This window comes from Entelurus aequoreus, linkage group LG02 (genome assembly GCF_033978785.1).
Source record: "Entelurus aequoreus isolate RoL-2023_Sb linkage group LG02, RoL_Eaeq_v1.1, whole genome shotgun sequence".
Taxonomy (NCBI): domain Eukaryota; kingdom Metazoa; phylum Chordata; class Actinopteri; order Syngnathiformes; family Syngnathidae; genus Entelurus; species Entelurus aequoreus.
Window position 1 is genome coordinate 58602465 of NC_084732.1, and position 19286 is coordinate 58621750.

Sequence of the window (19286 nt, forward strand, 5' to 3'; positions counted from 1 at the left end):
GGCAAAGCTTAACAATGCTGTTGCTAACGACGCCATTGAAGCTAACTTAGCAACCGGACCTCACAGAGCTATGCTAAAAACATTAGCTATCCACCTACGCCAGCCAGCCCTCATCTGCTCATCAACACCCGTGCTCACCTGCGTTCCAGCGATCGACGGCGCGACGAAGGACTTCACCCGATCATCCGTGCGGTTGGCGGCTAGCGTCGGCTAGCGCGTCTGCTATCCAAGTAAGTCCTCCTGGTTGTGTTGCTACAGCCAGCCGCTAATACACTGATCCCACCTACAACTTTCTTTTTTGCAGTCTCCATTGTTCATTAAACAAATTGCAAAAGATTCACCAACGCAGATGTCCAGAATACTGTGGAATTATGAGATGAAAACAGAGCTATTTTGTATTGTTTTCAATGGGGTACCGATACTTCTGTTTCACTGGCTACATCACGCGCATACGTCATCATCCAAAGAAGTTTTCAACCGGAAGTTTAGCGGGAAATTTAAAATTGCACTTTATAAGTTAACCCGGCCGTATTGGCATGTGTTGCAATGTTAAGATTTCATCATTGATATATAAACTATCAGACTGCGTGGTCGGTAGTAGTGGGTTTCAGTAGGCCTTTAATTTTTTTTTCCAAAGCCCAGTTTCCACCCTTTGCTCTTTCAGTTTCGCCATCCACATTTTTCAACCAATTCCCACCATTACACCATCAGAACATTCCACTTACTCAGGCCAACACAGTTACCATTCCCATTGAAATGAATGGGACATTTTTCAAAGTTCCTCAATTCCTTCAAAAAATTCCAACCAAAACCTGTTCAGCTCATGAATTTCTTCACATGACGCCATCTTGAAAGTAGGATAAATGTTCTAATCCATCCCTCAATTTTAACTGGATGTTATAGACACTTATGGTTTGGGGGACTCAGCATGGTTGGGACCCACCAAGGCCTTGCATCATTAGTCCCCACCCGCATACATATCTCCCTCACGCTAGAGCACACACATCAATAGGGACTGGGGGTCGGCTGTAACGGCTGACCTCCTGATTTTACCTACACAGTAGACACTCTGGAGGCCTTATACGCTCCCACAACACATGTACAGGTGGGATGGGGTCGGAGGTGCGGCGTGCCCCTCAATGCCTCCTTGACCAGCACAGGCTCAGGGGACTGCGGTTTTCGTGGCCTGCCAATCTCGTGCGGGGACTTCAATGAGGGTGTGAGGGTGAGGCGTGCTCTGTCTGTGGGCAGAGTCTTACCCTCAGGTAGGCGCGGCCGGCAATGAGTGAAATGGCTGGCTGTAGTCGTGTGTCCATGATGGCCGCTGTTGTCATTGTGAATGTGGTGTTGTTTGGTGTACTCAGGGGATGGTTGTACACAGGTTGGGGTCTTTTAGCAAGTCTGTTTTTTTTGTTTTTGTTAAATTATTGTATTTTATTTTATTTCATTTTATTTATTTATTTTGTATTTATTTTTGTTTTTGTTTTTGTTTTGTACGAGTGCAGCTGGGATTGGCTCCAGCACCCTCTGCGACCCCAAGAGGGACAAGCGGTAGGAAATGTGAAGTGAAGTGAATTATATTTATATAGCGCTTTTTCTCTAGTGACTCAAAGCGCTTTACATAGTGAAACCCAATATCTAAGTTACATTTAAACCAGTGTGGGTGGCACTGGGAGCAGGTGGGTAAAGTGTCTTGCCCAAGGACACAACGGCAGTGACTAGGATGGCGGAAGCGGGGATCGAACCTGCAACCCTCAAGTTGCTGGCACGGCCACTCTACCAACCGAGCTATACCGGATGGATGGATGGATGACTGGGTTGAGTGGCCACTTAGACTTAGACTTAGACTTAGACAAACTTTAATGATCCACAAGGGAAATTGTTCAACACAGTAGCTCAGTTACAATGATGGAAAGGACAATGCAGGTATAAATAGACTAATATAGCTATAAAAAAAAAAAAAATCTAACATATATACGAATATATACATAATATGTGTACAGAGTAATTTATATACAGATATATTATATTATGTCTATAACATATATACAATATAAACCAATGACCATGTACAATATTACAGTATATACAGTCTATATGACAGCAGCAGCATAAAATAGAGAGTAGGTCCAGCAGGAAATAGAAAATAGACATTATAAACAAAGAGAAGTAGCTAACATGTCAGGTGTCAGGTAATAGGCAGATGTCATCTATTGCTGTATGGCGAGTGATTATACAGCTGGATGGAGTGTGGAATGAAGGAGTTCTTGAATCGCACAGTGCGGGAAGGAAGTTGAAGGAGCCTGTTGGAGTATGAACTCCACTGTCCCTTAATTGTCAGGTGGAGTGGATGGGCAGGATTGTCCATGATGGCCAGCAGTTTGTCCAGTGACCTCCTGTCCCTCACTGACACAAACGCCTCCAATTGCGTGCCAATAGTTTGGCCGGCTTTCCGGATCAGATTATCAATCCGGTTTGAGTCCCTTTTGCTGGTGTTGCTCCCCCAACAAACCACTGCAAAGTACAGTGCACTGGCCACAACAGACTGATAAAATATCTCCAACAGCTTGCTGCACACATTGAATGACCTAAGCTTCCTCAGGAAAAAGAGTCTGCTCATGGTAGTCACTTGGTAGACTCTCTTGGCTCAGGGGTTATCGGGTGTTGTTCTGGCTTAATGAGGCATGATGTTTTTATTTGTGTGTTTGTATGTGTTCAATCCATCCATCCAGTCAGCCCTTTTCTACCCCTTGTCCCTCTCAGGGTCACAGGGGGCTGGAGCCTATCTCAGCTGCATTCAGGCGGAAGGCGGGCTACACCCTGGACAAGTTGCCACCTCATCTCAGGGCCAACACAGATAGACAGACAACATTCACACTCACATTCACACACTAGGGACAATTTAGTTTTGGGGCTGTTTTTTATATTTTTATTTTTTATGGATGAGGTTTGCATGTTTAGTTGTTTTGCTTCCGATTTATGTGGCCTCGCTTGTTGGGCGGGGTACTTGTCCGTCTGTTCCGACTTCACGCTGTGGGTGCTGTGTCTCGGTTGTTTGGGTGGTGGTGTGTTTGTGCAGGTTAGGATTTGGGAGTGGAGTTTCTTAGTGGGGAGTGGTGTTGATGTCTCCTGTTTACGTGTTGCCGTTTGAGCGGTCTGGCGCTGGCTAGTCTCCATGGTCTTTTTGGAGTGTGGTTGTCAGTCGCGGTTTTTTGGTCATTTTGATTTGATCTGATGGTGGTGGTTGTCGGGGGTTTTGCAGCCATTGTTTTTGCTTCTCTCTGGCTAGGGTGCGAGCGCCCGTGGCTGTTGGGTCCGGTGCAAGGGTGTGGCCGCTGTTGTGGTTTGTGGTGGCGCGTGTGCGTTGTGGTTGTCGGGGCTGGCGGACTTGGCGGCTTTGTTTTAGTTTCTTGTCGTGTCGGTTGGCTTGATGGCCTGGACCTGCCCTCGCATTCTGCCGCGCAGTCCTTTGCGCCCAATGTTGTGCCGTCCTCTGGGTGCTTGTCAGGGGTTGTCACTCATCCACCATATACAACTTCTCTCACTGGACTCGTGAGGAATTTCAAGACAACTGATTGGCCTCAAGGGCCCCAACAACCAAATCGAGACACAGTTTTATAAGCCTGACCCAAGCAGGCCTGGGAAACCATATTCCCGGTGGTGATGTACTGACCTCAGGGATGTAATCATGGAGTCTGGAAGAGTTTTCCCGCCATTCCATGTTCCATTTGTAGTCTGCCCAGTTTGCTGCACTGCCGTTTGACTGGTTTAAGTCATTTAGGAATTCCAATGCAGCAGGGACAAATGGGTGTCTCGATTTAAGCTGCCGGTGTCCTCTAAGAGGAGGAGACGGAAGCCGGTCATGAAGAAGGTGCCCAGGCTCCAGTGCTCGGCGTGCTAGAGACAGTGTGGCTCTCTTGCGACAAAGCTCAGATGGTTGAATACCTGCTAAGATTGAAAGATTGTCCGTTGGTGTGGGACAGAGGCATCCAGTCACTAAACGCAAAGCGTTGTTAATCGCCTTATCTATGAGACGAGTGTGAGCACTACGACACCAAGCAGGTGTGCAGTACTCAGCGGCAGAGTGGAAAAAGGGTGGCTATACAAAGTGGTGTCCTAGGCTTTGGACACCACTGGTGCAAGCGAACTCAGACTTACCTAAATATTTTAATAACGACATCCAAACAGAACACTCAAATGTATATTCAGCCTTTTATTTATTTATTATTATTTATATTGTATTATATTTAGGGCTGTTAAAATGATGCAGATTAATTCATCACCATTACTAATACGATTAAAAATTTTAACGCAATGAATCATTTGTAGCGTAGAATAAATCAAAATCCCTGATAAGTGTCTGGCAAGACATTTGGGGCAGTTTATACAAGTAGCGTTAGTGTTGTGCATGTCTGTATGTACAGTGTATACGCATAGTGTTAGTTTACATGTATAATGTTAATACAAGTTGTATTCGTGTGGCGAATGTATAAATGTAAAGTTTATACAAGTAGTGTGGTGGACTTTGACTCTGCAGGAAAAACATAAAACACTCAAAAATATATTGTTGATTAATGTTTGTTCAGAAAAAACAGACAGCTTTTTAGGTAACATCAACATGATAAAGGTGTTTGATATACACGTTGAGTGTGTTAATGATATACTATTATATTACAATCAAGCGGTAGAAAATTGATGCATGGGTGGAATTTCATACAGTAGTTGAATTAGACTGTCAGTTCGGTTTATTGTGAAAATCCCCATCCGGAAATGTGCTACCACGTTCATCCCGCCTCTTGACCTGATGACATTCAAGTCGTCATCTGTGATTTATTTCAGCTGTGGTGACAACCACCGGTGTGTGAATGCGTCCCTACGAAGACAGGAACGCACCCTGACTGTCCACAACCCGTTTTAGCTATTGAGTAAGAATTAGTGCTACTGTCGTATAGTGCTCTTTAAAAAAACTATGCATTATTGAACAAATCAAGAGCCTATTTTTAAAGAGTCGATTACAAGTGTCCTGCAGCTCTGTACTATGGCCTCCGCCACCTCCACCCCTGCAGCCTCCAGTGGCCGCGCCAGTCGATCCTCCAGCCGCCGCGGCGCCGCCGGCCTCTCTGCGTCCAGCACCAGCCCCACCTGCAGGATCCGCGTCCAGGAGAAAGACGACCTCCGCCACCTCAATGACCGCCTGGCCAACTACATCCAGCGGGTGCAGAAGCTGGAGAGCGAGAGGTCGTCAATGCTGCTGCAGCTGGAGGAGAAGGACGAGTCCAAGAGCCGGGAGATGGGCACCGTGAGGCGGCTGTACGAGGAGGAGCTCGGCGATGTCCGGAAGTCTCTGGACGGGCTCGCAGCAGAGAGGGCCCGGCTTCAGATCGACTTTAGCAACATCTCTGACGAATACAGAAAACTACAATCAAGGTAGCGACAATCAGGCCTTCTCAGATAACCTTCTTTGTGCACATGCTATATTTTAATCATCAACTAATATATAAAACGTTGTATGTTAAATGAAGGGTAGGGATTAAATTACAAAAATATTACATTTATTGTATAAGCTCATTTGTTTTTCAACTTGCATGACCAATGTATGATCTTTCAATGTATCACTGTTGCATATTCTTATTTAATTTTAATTTACTTGTGGTGGCCTTCCATGAATTAAATTAAACCGTTTGAAATATTTAAAAAAAAATAACGCTCTGTCTGCCAGTCCACAAGACAGCAGGAGAGATTAGTGGATTTGGAATTCAGCAACATTGTTGCTGTATTTGAGTGTCAGACCCCACTAGATTTTCTTTTCAAGTGGCAGAAAAGGATAGCGTGACAGCGTGTTAATTTTTAGTTAACACTTGTTCTTTTTATTACCTTTTTGCAAATCCACAATCCAATTGCAGTCTTATGGGTAACTGTTTTTAGTAGAGATGTCATGATCATGTATTGGATCAAAGCTGATGTTTGACTTTTTTAAACTGATCGGCTGATCTTTGCCACAACTGTGTCCCAGTGTTTACATGGCTAAACATTCTGTTAAAAGTGATGCATGCTCATCCATCTATCCATTTTCTATCGCTTGTCCCTTTCGGGGTCGCTGGGGGTGCTGGAGCCTATCCCAGCTGCATTCAGGCGGAAGGCGGGGTACACCCTGGACAAGTCGCCACCTCATCACAGGGCCAACACAGAGACAACATTCACACCCACATTCACACACTAGGGCCAATTTAGTGTTGCCAATCAACCTATCCCCAGGTGCATGTCTTTGCATGTAGACACAATAAAATGTTCATATTCTTTGTTACACACATGCAGTAGGTGTGTGCATGAATTTGAGATTGAGTTTTAACAGGCATGTTGAGTAGATAGATGTTCTGAGATGCTAATTCTCGCCACAAAGTTTCTTCCAAGTATGTCCCCTGGCCTGGAGGATTAGAGAAAAATGAATGGCTAAGCATGCTACACGCCCACACACACCCCAAGCCGGATGACACAAGAAGGTAACCCCTAAAGCTTCAATGTAAAATAGGGGTGATTGATCCAATTGTTGATACTATTAATACCCAGTATGGTACCACTGTTTAAACGATACTGAAGTAATTAGATTCTTTTTTTTTTTTGGTTATGACAAAATATTTATGGGGTGTTTTTTGTTGCTGTCTGCAAACTCGGGGAGTAAGTATTTTCAGAAAAGCTTTGAAAGGGAAAACCCAAATGATTTAAATAGGAGCCAATAATAGTTAGGTTATTGTGCACGAGTTACCTTATGTTGTTAAAAAAAATAAAAATGTGGCATTCAAAAACACAAATGTAATAAATCTGATTTACAACAATAGTAGCAAATTCTAAATTTAATAAGATAACTTTTTTTTTTTAAATGTGTTTACTTGCTGTAAAACATTTTCAGTTCTTTTATCTGTTGTCAAAGTATCAGATTGGGGCTCGAAATCGGTCTTAAAAAGAGGCAAACAAATCGAATACGGCCAAATATGTTGATCGGAATACCTCTTGTTTTTGTAAGGATTTTTCTACAATCTAATGTTTTTTTCCCAGTGTTTAGTTTATTTGATGTGAACAATAAAACACTTTAATATTCTTCAGTAGCATGACTTTGTTGTCCCTTATTTGCCCATCGGTGGGCTCTGAATAGCTATTATATAAAGTATCTCAGGGAGTTTATATTATTGCAGTTTTCTCTTCGAGATGCTTTTTCATCAAGTTTTCTTTTTTTTTCAAATCAACAAATAGTTTGTGGTTATCAACAGGAGTTTTATACCTGTCTTTGTTGCCATCTGGTGGACTTAAGGTGTAACTGCAGTTGTAAATGGTGTCGCCTTATCATGCAATTTCGACAGCAATTGCTTTCTGGTTATACTGACGGCACACTTAAGTTTAGCTGGTTGCACCACCATTTTTTCATGTAAGAGAGTTCTCCCTAAACTGCATGCATGGGGTTTATTTGAGAAGGCTCAGGTAGCTATTTTGAAACACCTGAAGGCACTGCACTTGCAGGTAGTAACATAAATGATGTATTCCTACCAAGAAAGTGAAGATGCACGCCCTTTAATTGTATTCATGAAATTAATCCTAACTGTGCGTTCCAATTACTTTCTCCTACTCAGAAACCAGAAAAAGGAGAACGATCTGGCGAATGCACTGACTCAATGGAGAAGGGTTGAAGCAGCGCTGAATGCAAAGGATGCCGAGAACACAAAGCTGCTATCGGAGAGTAGCAGACTCAAAGACAACCTGACTGATGTCCACAGCCAGTTGGAGCATGTAAGATCGAAAAGCACTTGTTCCAGCTCAATTGTATTTACACTGCCCTGTAGAGCAGTGGTCCCCAACCAACAGGCCGCGGCCCGGTACCAGTCCGTGGATCGATTGGCCGCACAAGAAAAAAAAAAAGAATATTTTTTTTAATTAGATTTAAAAAAAAAATTAAGTTAACATAAAAAAACACAAGATACACTTACAGTGATACAGTCTGCAGGGATACAGTCCGTAAGCACACATGATTGTATTTTTTTTATGACAAAACCCTCCTCCCCCCGGTCCGTGGGACAAATTTTCAAGCGTTGACCGGTCCGCAGTTACAAAAAGGTTGGAGACCACTGCTGTAGAGGTCAAACTTTTCCGGACATATTTGCCTCGATTCACTATAGGTAGTGTGCAGACCAGGGATTGAGAACCTTTTTGGCTGAGAAAGCCAAATATTTTGAAGTGTGTTTCTGTGACACTGATAGCCATATATTTTTCAACACCGGAAACAAGTAAATGTGGGCATTGTTAATACAAATTTAGAGTATAATGAGTTTAAATTATTTATTCAGTAATAACATTCATGTACTGAAAGTAACCAGTAATGCAGACATCTGTGTGCTTTATTCCTGCTTTCCCCTGCAGAATATAGTTCGATGCAAATGTAGCGTGGCGTGTGTTGACGTGCCGCTTTACATTTGAGCGTTTCATTGAGGAAATGTTACCATTGCATATTAGACACACCGCAGAACCTGCTCTCCACAACAGCTAATTCCTTGGTCCATTCGTCCCAAAATCTATGCTACTTGTAATTTGTTTTTCTTTTCGCCATCTTCTTTTTAAAAGTTTTTTATCCACAGAATATCGAGCTGAATATTTTATTAAAAGGCAGGGCGTTTACTACTTGACCTCAACATGTACAGTATAGCTGTGATTGGCTCAAACCTTGCGGGCATAGGCGCCAATCCCGTGGGTGCTCGGGCACCATGGACCATGCCAGCACCCATGTCGGATTGATGGCAAATTCTTTCACACCACCAAGCAAAAACTGCGCATGCTCAGGCCCCTTCTACATGAAGCCGGCTAAGGTCATCCAGGGTAAATCCCACCTAACCTTATCCTTGTCCACACACACACAATGGTTGTTTAATACCCCCTCCGTCAGCCGGCGCAACGCGACCTAATACGCATGTGTGGAAAATGGGCACATCATAGTCACCTCCAGTGTTGCTTTGTGTGCAAGTTCTTAAATGTAACTTATCTGAACAATATACAGTTTTGTGGTATTTCAATTAACTGGAATCCAGTGTGCTGTAGGGCCCTATTGTAGTGAATCACACCGGAGCCATCATAAATTAATCAAACTTTATTGGACACGTGAAAGTACAAAATGTGACAAAGAACATGGTACAACAATCAATCTCGAGATCTAGATATCTGGTCAGGACACTTCTCACTCTTTTTCCTTCACCTTCATTGTTTATTCGTTTTTGGTGACTTTATATACTCTGGACCTAGACGTTGAGTCTGTGACATACATGGCGGACAATAACTGATAGTCTGCTTTGCCAGTCCAAAAGCATTCACCGTTTTCCGTAGTCTTCCCTTGACGGCCAGGTAATACAAAGCACACGCTACCTTTTTTTTTTATCACATCCACGGGAACCCGCATTCTCATTGACTCTCCTTCGACAAATGGACAAAGTTTTTCGGTAAGTAGAATCACAGCTGACCTCGACATTCGAAAGTTTTCTTGCCGTCTGAGAAGTGTTGTATCCAAAATAGCTGTAATCGCTTTCTCTTAAGGTTTTCATGTGTGATTTCCACAAGTGTCTGTACAGATGAAAGGCGAAACATGGCAAGCCTGGTTGACTCGCCTCCATATTTCCAGTGGTTACTTCCGAGTTACGAAACCGCTTTATTCCGAAGCTGGCTGTGGCGCGTTCTTTCTGTCGTCACTTCCTGTGTGGGGCGCGGTCTTTCGGGCGTCACTTCCTCTCCGAACTCACTTTGTAAACGATCAATGAGTCCATACAAAGCTAAGAGCCTGAGATTCAAGAAATAAACTACGTGTAAAAAATAGTCTGAGGAGGGGGATGTTAAACGATAGTTTAGTGTGGCTGAAACGGGGCTTAGGCTAAACAATTATTCGTTTAAGGGGTTATCCGGCTTAGTGTAGACTCAGAAAAGTAGCGTCAGATTTACCGCCCGTCCCGAGCACCCACTGGCAGAAATGTAGATCAGCGACTATGCTTGTGGGTAGTTCCTTGTTCTCTGTTACAGAGAACACGGAAATGGGATAAAACGTTTAAATGAAAAGGGGTAGGATTAAATTAGCTGTGCTTCTTACTATTCCTTTTTGAACATGCTGTAATGAAACAACTGGAACTATGTGATGCATTACACAGTATCGTATGCATGTTCGAAATAAACAAACTGAACTGAAAACCCTGGCCTGAACTGAAGTGGCAAAGAATGATTGGATGGATTAAAATGCATGAGAATGTTTTATGGCTCTAAAATTATTCTGCGAGCCAGATGCAGTCATCAAATGATCCACATCTGGCTCGCGAGCCATAGGTTTCCTATTCCGGTGTAGATTGTACGTGTGTCCCACGGGGCTGCACAATTATGGCCAAAATACTAATCACAATCATTTTCATCAATATTGAAATCTTGATCATTCTGTAAAACATGATAAATCATAACATAAATCGTAATGTAAAACAGTGTTTCACACTAGATTAGCTACTCATTCATGAAATCTAGATTGTACTGAAGTACGATTGCTGCTAGTTTGACATTGTAGTTTACTAGCTACAGCCACGTTCGCTAGGTCGTATGGCGAGCAATTTTAAAAACATGGCAATTTTAATGGAGAAACAAAAGATTGAATACCTCAAAACCAGTGTTATCATGTAAATCACAATGCTTATAATTACAAGTATGTGCTTTCTGATGAGCCTTCCAGGTTTAAATTGGGCTATATAATTTATTTATGGAAAAAATTTGTTTCTCTTGTATTCATTTTAGCATTTAAGCTAGCTCATTAGCCATTAGTGTGCTAGCTTGCTTCTCCAGTAAAATGAGCAGTATCCCTGGTTTGTGACTTTATTGTAGTGTGATTATAAATCACGGTTTTACAATGATTTTAATTCAATACCTTAATACTAACCTCCGGAGTTTTATCGTGGTCTACCATTAATACCATTAATCGTTACTAACACAAAGTACAAAATCTATTTTTGGTGGTCCAAATTTATTTGTGGCAGACAGTTGCAATTTAGCTACCATAAAATAAGATGTACTGTTGCTATCTTTACACGGTAGTGAATTTACGATATCAAATACTTATTTTTCCCATTGTAAATGTCACTGTTGATAAAAGTAGTGATTCCTTTTGCTCCAGCTGGAGGGTGAGCTTGCTGATGCCAAGAGCCACCTGGGCTCTGAGATCTTGAGGAGGGTGGACATGGAGAACCAGGTTCAGACACTTAAAGAACAGCTTGAGCTTCACAGGAATATCAGCGAGCAGGTAACACACGAGACACCTACATGAAACCTTGAAACTCAATTTTAAAAGCTATTTACCTCTGTTTAGGAAATGTTGGAGGTACGTAGTCGACATGACAGCCGCTTAGTGGAGGTGGACTCGGGGAGACGGATAGAGTTTGAGACAAAGCTGGCGGAAGCCATGCATCAGCTTAGACGTGACCACGAGTATCAGCTGCAGCAATACAAAGAGGAGTTGGACAGGACCTTCAGCTCAAGAGTATACACTTATAATTCTATCATATTTGTTTTTTTGTCCATGGTTAAACTTACCTGACATTTTTAATTCTAGCTCGAGAATGCCCAGCAGGCGGCGCTAGACAATAACAATGTTGCATCAGCTACCAAAGAGGAACTGGAAACCACCAAACTAAGAGTGGAGACACTCAGCTCCCAATTTCGTCAATACCAGAAAGAGGTGAATGAAGTAATGTACTCATACATACTGTGTACAGTAGGTCCTGTGTCTACTATGAGTTATGTTCCTTTGACTGTGATGTATGTCGAGTTTTACTGTAATCAGGAAAAATGCCTATATTCCCTGTTTTGCAATCTGAAAGCGGTGTTGTTTGATAAGAGAAAGTTATTTCACATGTTCAGATACCATCTTTATCCTTCTTGCTGGTAGCGTGCCGTTTTAGCGATTTGGACTGACCAAGCAACTGACCAAGCAACTAATGTCAACAACAAACTAAAACATGTCGGGCACACCATCAGCAGCTTCTCCATACTTTCATTTTTCTTTTTTAGATGTACTGGTCTCCATCGCTGGTGTGGAGGCTGGCTCCTGCTTGGGTGTGGTTCTACGCTTAGTCTGTCTTGTTTGTCTGCTATATCAAGGGTCATGTTTTTGATGGGTTGGTTTGCTGGGTGTCGTCCGTTTTTTTTCTCTGGTCTCTTTTGCACTCACTTTCTTTGTTCCGTTGGTTGGAGGGCAGGGTTATGTACTGTAGATCTCTGGCTGTGTGTAACTGGCGAGTGGGACCGGATATTTTGGGGCGGATCTTAGAGTTAATTTTCACATTTACTACGCCAACAAGCGGTGGGGAGGTTCCTAACCCAAATTTATGCTCTCAATTTAAAGCATAACAAAAAGCAGAGAGACAGTTTGTATCTTTAAAATACTTGTAAGTTGGGGTACTCGTAAGTTAAGATACCACTGTGCTTGTATCTCAAATCAATGTTCCCAATTAAATGAATTGAAATCAATTTAATCAGGCATTGACCTCCCACCCCAAAACGCCTCAATTGTAACGTGCATTTTTAATAGAAAAACGACTAAGATAATAAATATTGTATGAAAAATGATAGACTAGAATGTAATACCAGCAATTACGGTACTCTTATGAAGTAATGTAATGTACAGCATTTAACTTGGAGAGTGGAATTCTACCTTATCTTCAAATGCTTCTCCATATTTTGATTGATACATATCCGCCGGACAGGATATTTTGATGTCCTTGACTCATCGACTCAATCTGCTACAGTATGGTGCAGACTCGCAGTGCTGCACTCGTACTGTTTTACCAAGTCAGCTACCCCTCGGTCATGTTTTTGATGATTTCCTTGAATTCAATGCATATCATCCATCTCTTGTTCTCAGCATTCTTCTTCACATTCACTTTTTTTTATTTTCAATGTCTATAAACACATAATTACGCTATAGCTTTAGCTATATAAGCTAATGCCAGAGAGTAAGACTTGATGTTTTGGTCGGAACTTACACACTAAGTAGTGGTGATGAGGCTATTAACCCAAATTGTTGTTCATAACCGAAAGCAATGAGCCAAGAGACAGCTTGTACCTCCTAAAACTTGTAGGCTGGGGCACTTGTATCCCAAAGTACTACTGTACTTAATTCAATATTTAGATGTTTAGAATCGTCCATGTCCCATTCGTGATGCGTCTAAGAATTGGTCACTTATCCCATACATTTTACCATGTCTAATTTCACTTTTACTTTCCTTTTCTGACATGCTGCCATCAGAAGTCTGCTTCATGCTTTGAAAACATTGAGAGAAAAAAGTGACTTTGTCCTTTTTCAGTATAGTATCACTAGTTTTTATTTTTATTTTTGTACAGTATTAATAATTTGTAGAAGTGTGTACATAACCATGAAACATAGTACTAGCTGTACGTTATTGCATATTCATGGTACTTTGTTGCATGATTGGGTTCTCAACTGGTGTGAACCTGTGACCCACATTTTCATGGTCATTCAGCCAAGCATGTTTTGGCCTCTTTAGAAACACAATAACATAATTGGCATGTTTTTAAATCTCCTGTCTTTTAAACCCCATGAACAGCACTGGGCAGCTTTTGTGTTGCTACGGTAACTGCGTGACCACATGCTGTACACATGCCATACGTCTCTGATCTTAGAAAAACAGGAAACAAATCCACAAGCACTTAAATGGATACATGTAGAAAATAAGCTAACAGAGATCTTTTAATAATCTGATTTTTCATTCCATTTATTTCTGTTCTTCTGTCAGAAAATGGCTTTAGAGAGTCGCTTCCAGGAGTTGGAGGAGACTCTGGACAAAGAGCGGGAGGTTTGGCAGCAAAAGCTGAGTCAGAAGGAGCAGGAACTGCTGAGTCTGAGGAGTCAGATGTACAGTCAGCTGGAGGACTATGAGAACCTGCTGGATGTAAAACTAGCTCTGGATATGGAGATCAATGCTTACAGGAAGATGTTGGAGGTAGAAGAACAGAGGTATTGGATCAATCTTTACTTAGTTTAATGGAGCATCGGACCTGAGTTTTTGTTTTTGTGTGCCAGATTGCAGCTCTCGCCCAGCCCCTCCCAGCATGCAGCCATACCTCGAACGCATGAACACAGTGGCCGCAGACCCAGAGGCAAGAAGAGGAAACATGACGGATCCGCTGGCAGCTCGCCCGCATATAAAATGTGCAGTCATTCGACGGAGCTTGGTGCTGTTAGTGTCGCGGATGTGGATGTCGACGGGAAATATGTTCGACTGAAGAACATTTCAGAGACGGTATGGAGAATAGTATGGCTGAATATTGGCAATGATTCCACGATATGTATCGCGATGCTTGAGTCATGCAATACACTATTATGATATAGTGATATGTTGCGATATTTAACCTTGTTCAGTGTGATGCGTTGGTCTACGTTTTGCATGGATTTAGTTTTACAGATAGGCAGAAAGTGGCTTGAAGACTCTTTTCAGAATGCACCATTTTGTAGTCGGTCTTATTTACGTGCCGAAGCAATCCTCCAGGACAAGCCCTTTTCGACTGCGTCTTCTCCCCGTCAGCCATGTTGTAAATTTTAGCGCTTCTATATGGAGTCCACTGACAGATTTGTATGCATGCGCATTTACGAGCCGGTCAGCCTCACAACAAGACGATAGAGAAAAATAAGGAACTTATCAACTACAACTTTGGACTATAACTAAATAACAACGGGGGACTTGCTCAAACAACCCAAGTAATGTAAAAAAAAACAGTGTTTACTTTTTGATTTCAATATAAAACTCAAAGCAGTTCGGCTAATGAAGATGGTCTAATAAACAAGCTTTGTTCTTCTCCAACGCCTCCTAGTGGTTCAGTACAACAGTTTGGCCAACAAAAATTAACAGGAGGTATACCTTACACATCTAATACACAAACTTCACAGCCTGCGTTCAATTTGATGAGATGACAAAACATTTTAGATAGTATTGTTATTTGAACACTGTTAAAGTTTGTAGTTAAAGGATGAATGAGCATCCCAGTAAACAAACTAAAGACTTTATAAACAAGTTGTGACAACATTCCTGACACATCGCCTGTTGCATGTTTCCTCACGTCATTAACTCTGTCACAGCAGCTGATGGACACTATTGAGAATTTAAAAGCAACATTAGTTTTCTCCTTCGTGGTATACTTTTAGTGTGGGGACAAGTGCATTTGTCTCCAATATTGTCCACACCTCTCGCCATCAGCAGTGCGCTCTTAAACGCACGCTGGGAAGTGAAAGGAAATTATGTTACACCAAGCGCTTGGCTCGGTTTACTCAGAGGGGAAATCTCCGGAGCAAAGTCTGTGTAGTTTGTCCGCCATGATTATCTAACCAAAAAACGCTAGCGCGCACGCGACTGACTTTGTGTTGCTTAAAATGCATTAATAAATGATGTGTTTTTGGTAATTAAAAAAATAGACGGTATTACTAACCGTTGGGAATTTTATCGTGAATTATCATACCGTTTACCGTTACATCCCTAGTCCATTAACAAGTAAAAAGTCAAGGGTGGTCACGGCATCTTCTTGCCGTAGAAGCTGGTACATTTTTTAGGGCATTACGGCAAATTGCCGTGGTTAAATTTGAGCCGTGTGTGCGTGTGTGTTCTCGTTATCGCAGGAGGCTACCTGTATATTGTGATATAGATTTTAGGCCATTTCATCCATCACTAATTCTATTACAAAGTTTATGACTGTACAAGTAGACTGTATTTTGTTTTTTATGACTTTGCATGCATGAGATTGTAACTGTTAAATTTGTTTCCACAAACAAAAATAAGTTATGATTTTATTCTACATTTAACACACTTTCTTGTGGTCAATTTTGCTCCACAGTTACATTTCACAGCTGGCTTTTTAAATCTGTTCCCTTAGATGCAAGTGAAACCCTACAAGCCAGAGCCATGTAGAGAGTATGGCCAACTCGATTTCAAAGTTGGTCGCAAACACGGCGCCCTGTAGTCACGAGGGGCTTTTGACCAATCAGAGTATGGACAGAGGATCTAAATGATTTGTCAAAAGCCCCTCTCCTGATTACAGGGCGCCATGTTTGCTCCCAACTTTGAAACAGAGTTGGCCATACTCTCTCTATACACGGCTCTGCTATATGCTGCCCAACACCCCTTTCCAAAATTTCATTCGTAAAAAAACCCCCAAAAATTAAGTGTGCCGATAGGCAAATAACGAGCTGCGGGCCAAACATGTCCCATGCGCTGTACCTTGCACACACCTACTGTCAGTCGTGAGTCAGTCAGTTGCAAACATGTCTTCCAGTTGCTACTCTACAAAACTGGACATGCTGTATAGTTTTTATGCAGTTTTTAAATATATGTTAATTTTTTCTAACCCTTCCAGAATCAGTCGCTTGGAGGCTGGATTGTTCGTAGGCTATATTGTGACTCTGATATCTCTTTCCACCTGCCCTCCTCCTGCACCCTGGCTGGCGGGCAGACGCTAACTGTGAGTATTTCACTGAATACACTTAACAATACTTTTATAACAGTCTAGCGAGCATTAATTTCACAATTTGGCACCGATATCATGCTAAGTTAGACTATCTTCTGGAGAAAATCAATTCAAACTTACAACCATGCGAGTCGTCGACTGATACTAAAAAGGCAATTGTAGACAAATCTAGTAAAGAGTTTTGGAGATGCGCCTAACTTTTTTTTCCCAACTTGCAGTCCTGTCGGCATCTCTGATATGCTAAACATATTATACATTTATGCATAAAACGGTATTGGCAATATCCATTTCTATTTTGTGGTTTTATTGTTTTGTGTTATTAGATTGTCATTGGTCAATGCAGTTGTTTACTGCTGCTTGCAAATGTACTTTGACACCCCTGATCTAGTGGTAGTCAAGATAGTGAGACTTAAAAATAAAAAAAATATACAGTGAGAAGAAAAGTGCTGGGAAGAATTGGATGATATTCATTGGAATAAAGAAAAATCAAAAACATGACGTGTAGTCGACTTGGTGAAGGGCAGTTGCTGTGCAGCACTGCTAGTCTGCTTCATAAACTAAAGTGGAATTAGTTGAAAACGCCAGCCAAGGACGTTAAAATATAACAATTATCCATACAATTTTGGAAAAACTGCCAATGTGTTTGAGGGAGAAGCAACTTGGAGATGCCCTCAAAGTCCACTCCCCAAGGTGCTGTACTTCATTATTACATAGCTTTATAAAACTATTGCCAAAGTGTTTGATAACCTATTTATTAAGAGTAGGGGTCACTGACCTTTTTGTTTTTTCACATCCTGGCATGTGAAATTTCCGTGAAAACCCGCATTTTTAAACATCAATTTTCGCGTCAAAATATCACTTCTGCGTTTTTGAAATTAAATATCAATAAAAAATACAACCTGAACAAATTTTGTTCAGCCGCCGGTACTCGCTGTTCCCTTTTGCTTAAATGCTGCACTGAGTTGCAGGAGGGGAAGACAATCAGGAGCACCGAAATAAGCTCACAAGTTAGCTAACCATCTAGCTAGCTTACTCCGAGCAACGAGGACTGCTGTCCACTTTGCTGCTAATTATATTTGGATTATTACAATCTGAACACTGTTGGTTCCGAACCAGTTGTAGTTCTAGAGTATTTATTAGCAGCCAGCAAGAAAGTATATTTTTGACGTGACGTATTGTAAACAGCTCGAAGACTTCTATGGGAATGCATCAACAAGGACTCAGATTTCCCTCGCCAGGACGCGGGTCACCGGGGCCCACCTCTGGAGCCAGGCTCGGAGTTGGGGCACGATGGCGAGCGCCTGGTGGCCGGGCCTGTCCCCATGGGGCCTGGCCGGGCACACCCCGAAGAGGCAACGTGGGTCCCCCCTCCAATGGGCTCACCACCCATAGCAGGGGCCATAGAGGTTGGGTGCAATTTGAGCTGGGCGGCAGCCGAAGGCAGGGCACTTGGCGGTCTGATCCTCGGCTACATAAGCTAGCTCTTGGGACGTGGAACGTCACCTCGCTGGGGGGAAAGGAGCCTGAGCTAGTGCGCAAGGTAGAGAAGTTCCGGCCGGATACAGTCGGACTTACCTCGACGCACAGCAAGGGCTCTGGAACCAGTTCTCTCGAGAGGGGCTGGACTCTCTTCCACACTGGCGTTGCACGCAGTGAGAGGCAACGGGCTGGGGTGGCAATTCTTGTTGCCCCCCGGCTCAGAGCCTGTACGTTGGAGTTTAACCCAGTGGACAAGAGGGTAGCCTCCCTCCGCCTTCGGGTGGGGGGGACGCGTCATGACTGTTTGTGCTTATGCACCAAACAGCAGTTCAGAGTATCCACCCTTTTTGGATACACTCGAGGGAGTAATGGAAAGTGCTCTCCCGGGTAATTCCCTTGTCCTACTGGGGGACTTCAACGCTCATGTTGGCAACGACAGTGAAACCTGGAGAGGCGTGATTGGGAAGAATGGCCGCCCGGATCTGAACCCTGGTGGTGTTTTGTTATTGTTAATAAAAATGTTTTCCACTTGCGATCACTGATTTAAGTTTGCCGATACATTTGATACCAAACTGAAAGGGAAGCTTTAACAAACATGACAAATCAGCTCCTGAAGTAATACAATAACATACAACCAGCGATAAAGCGTCATTTCTGGGAAAGGCCCGGCTAGTATTCACACATGCGCGCACACACTGAGGCTTTCACCGCTGTGTAGTGTAGAGATCGTTATTCATTCATTAATTGGCATAGCGACGTAATGTACACTTCACATGTATGTTCAATGACGTTTATCTAAGGTGGGGGTGTCAAGTTCATTTTAGCTCATGGGCTGCATTTACACATTGGCTGCAATGGCATACCAACTTAAAAATACATCACAGTTTTATGTTTTACTTAGCCCAAAATGGAACAAGAACACTCTAAAAATGTACATAACACAAATCCTCTTGACAAAACACTTCAAGTTAGTTGAAAATTCTGAGGAAAAAAATGGTGCAGTTGCAAAAACACCATGAAGAACACAATGAACATAGACTTGGTCTCAGTGTATCTACGAAGCATTTTAACTGTAAGTCACGGCCTCTCTGGGATTGAACAAAGTAAATAATAAATAAAAACTAGATAAATATTGATATACTGATTAGGGGTGTGGGAAAAAATCGATTCGAATTCGAATCGCGATTCTCACTTTGTGCGATTCAGAATCGATTCTCATTTTTAAAAAATCACATTTTTAAATTTTTTTTATGTTTTTTTTCTAATTTTTTTTTTTTTTT

General features: G+C 42.2%; 1 protein-coding gene across 2 annotated transcripts in view; it reads left to right on the forward strand.

The window, feature by feature from the left end:
- The first annotated feature begins 4810 nt into the window (after window positions 1-4810).
- LOC133636253 (lamin-L(III)-like) overlaps window positions 4811-19286 on the forward strand; it is a 32126-nt gene continuing 17650 nt past the window's right edge. For both annotated transcript variants that reach the window (XM_062030071.1, XM_062030081.1), the window contains exons 1-8: window positions 4811-5427; window positions 7623-7779; window positions 11171-11296; window positions 11363-11533; window positions 11606-11731; window positions 13809-14029; window positions 14096-14315; window positions 16417-16521. In XM_062030071.1, coding sequence (XP_061886055.1) covers window positions 5039-5427; window positions 7623-7779; window positions 11171-11296; window positions 11363-11533; window positions 11606-11731; window positions 13809-14029; window positions 14096-14315; window positions 16417-16521 — 1515 coding nt within the window. In that variant the 5' untranslated portion in view covers window positions 4811-5038. The remainder of the gene's footprint in view (window positions 5428-7622; window positions 7780-11170; window positions 11297-11362; window positions 11534-11605; window positions 11732-13808; window positions 14030-14095; window positions 14316-16416; window positions 16522-19286) is intronic.